The sequence below is a fragment of the Anneissia japonica genome, unplaced genomic scaffold, assembly GCF_011630105.1.
Source record: "Anneissia japonica isolate Jap-2015-1 unplaced genomic scaffold, ASM1163010v1 scaffold287936_len456577_cov159, whole genome shotgun sequence".
Taxonomy (NCBI): Eukaryota; Metazoa; Echinodermata; class Crinoidea; order Comatulida; family Comatulidae; genus Anneissia; species Anneissia japonica.
In genome coordinates, this window is record NW_022718077.1 from 32,544 (window position 1) to 34,325 (window position 1,782).

At 36.0% G+C, this 1,782-nt stretch overlaps 1 protein-coding gene across 1 annotated transcript in view; it reads right to left on the reverse strand.

Moving 5' to 3' along the window:
* The window catches only part of LOC117110444 (follistatin-like), a 27,821-nt gene extending 26,250 nt beyond the window's left edge, over positions 1 to 1,571 (reverse strand). The window contains exon 1 of the mRNA XM_033253153.1: positions 1,340 to 1,571. Coding sequence (XP_033109044.1) covers positions 1,340 to 1,400 — 61 coding nt within the window. The 5' untranslated portion in view covers positions 1,401 to 1,571. The remainder of the gene's footprint in view (positions 1 to 1,339) is intronic.
* Between the last annotated feature and the right edge of the window lie 211 nt (positions 1,572 to 1,782).

The window sequence follows — 1,782 nt, forward strand, 5'->3', positions numbered from 1 at the left end:
CAAATATTATATGTCATTTTAAACGACCCATTGGTATTAACATGGTAACATCAATGTATTTTTAAAAATTAGACAGCGACGTTCTCTCAGAAGTTGTTCTGTAGACGTTTATCTATTGATGACCTTTTGACCTCCAGAATTCTGCAATGAGATTTTCGGGTCGATTCAGCCGAGACGGCCCGAGTGGAGTTTCATGTAAATGTTTCGTACGGAAAAAAAAAATCGCAGCCGGTTTTGAGACGTTAAGTTTCTTCTGTGTAGTAGAGGATCTTAATTGCCTAGGAGGACAATAAGGTGTGATGAGCTCCACATTGTATGTACGTGGTCAACAGAGTCTTGAAATTATTTCTTTGCTGGGCAGGAAACCAGTAGAAGTCTTCGAGCTAGACACCCACGAGCTAAATAAAGCAATACGCCGACAGCATTACCCCATGAACACACTATAAGGATTGAGTGATATGGGGAAATGCCTTAGTCCTAGTAACAATGCATGCTGCAATGTTCTGAATTAACTGTAATTTTGCAATTTCAGATTTTGGTAGCCCGTACAAGATGTAGTTGCACGAATCCAGCCTTCATGTTATGTAGGCATGGACTAGTCTCTCGGTGCTTTTGTTGTCGAGATGTTTCCTAATACTGTACTAACAATCTTGCGAATTCCTGCCTGAGCTGCACGACAAACTTGAACGAACTTGAGATTTTAAAACAAATATGAAATATGTCTATTTCATTAAAAAATGATTTGTTACCAAAACACCGTTCAATAGCCCAACGCAACAAGTTTAATCTAAATGACATTAAAATCAACTGTGAGTGACAATTTCCTATATTCACTAGGCTTGCACCTATTAATGTCTTTTATTTTTTCTACAAAAATATGTTTAGGCAGGATAATGATGTTTCATTCAAAACTATGTGCTTTGATATAATATAGTTTTGTGTACAGATGTATATTATAAATACTGCTAAATAGGGTTATTATTACTAGGTATGAAAAGAAATCCCCTATAATAAATCTAACCACCAACATTACTATACTTTTATTTATTTATCTATTTGTTTATTGTGTTTTCACTGCATTCTTACACTGCGTGGTGCTGTTCCGGGCGCAATCTGAAGGCTCCCCGAATCGACCGATCAATCAGCGCCGCTGAAAGGAGTCATCGGTAGTGTGCAGCGATTTTATGGAAAATTGGGTTTAGGCGTTTAAGTCTACTAAACTGAACAAGTTATATATCAGCTTTTATAATTATCGATTGAATTAGAAATCGAAAGAAATTAGAAGCCAAATCGCAAAACTATTCTTTCATTGAGGTAATCTAAATGCCAAGATTCTTACCTGATGAAAATGAAATCATGCTGTATAAAAATGGCACTAAAATCGCCACTGTGTGCTTCATCCTTGAAAAAAAAGATATTGTTTGGCTAGACCAATAAGTTTTCTTTCTTTCCTACAAAATGCCGAAGTCTTGTATAAATAAGGAAGTCTTCTGTTTGTCAGAGAATGTAAATACCTGTCGGGTATACAACTGCCACCACGTCTAGTTTAGATTCACTATTTACTTTTCAAAATCTATAGTAATAGTATGGAGTTTTTATTACAGTGGCATCGAATCGTTCAGCCAATCAGGCATCGAGTTTACTCAAAAGGGGCGTAGTAACTACATGTGGAATTATGATTGGCTACAAATGCTACTACAGTACAGTATTCTGTAATCGCAATGTTATTTTTTCATTCATAATTCAAAGAATCTTGTAATCTGTCGCTGTTTCTGTTACTGT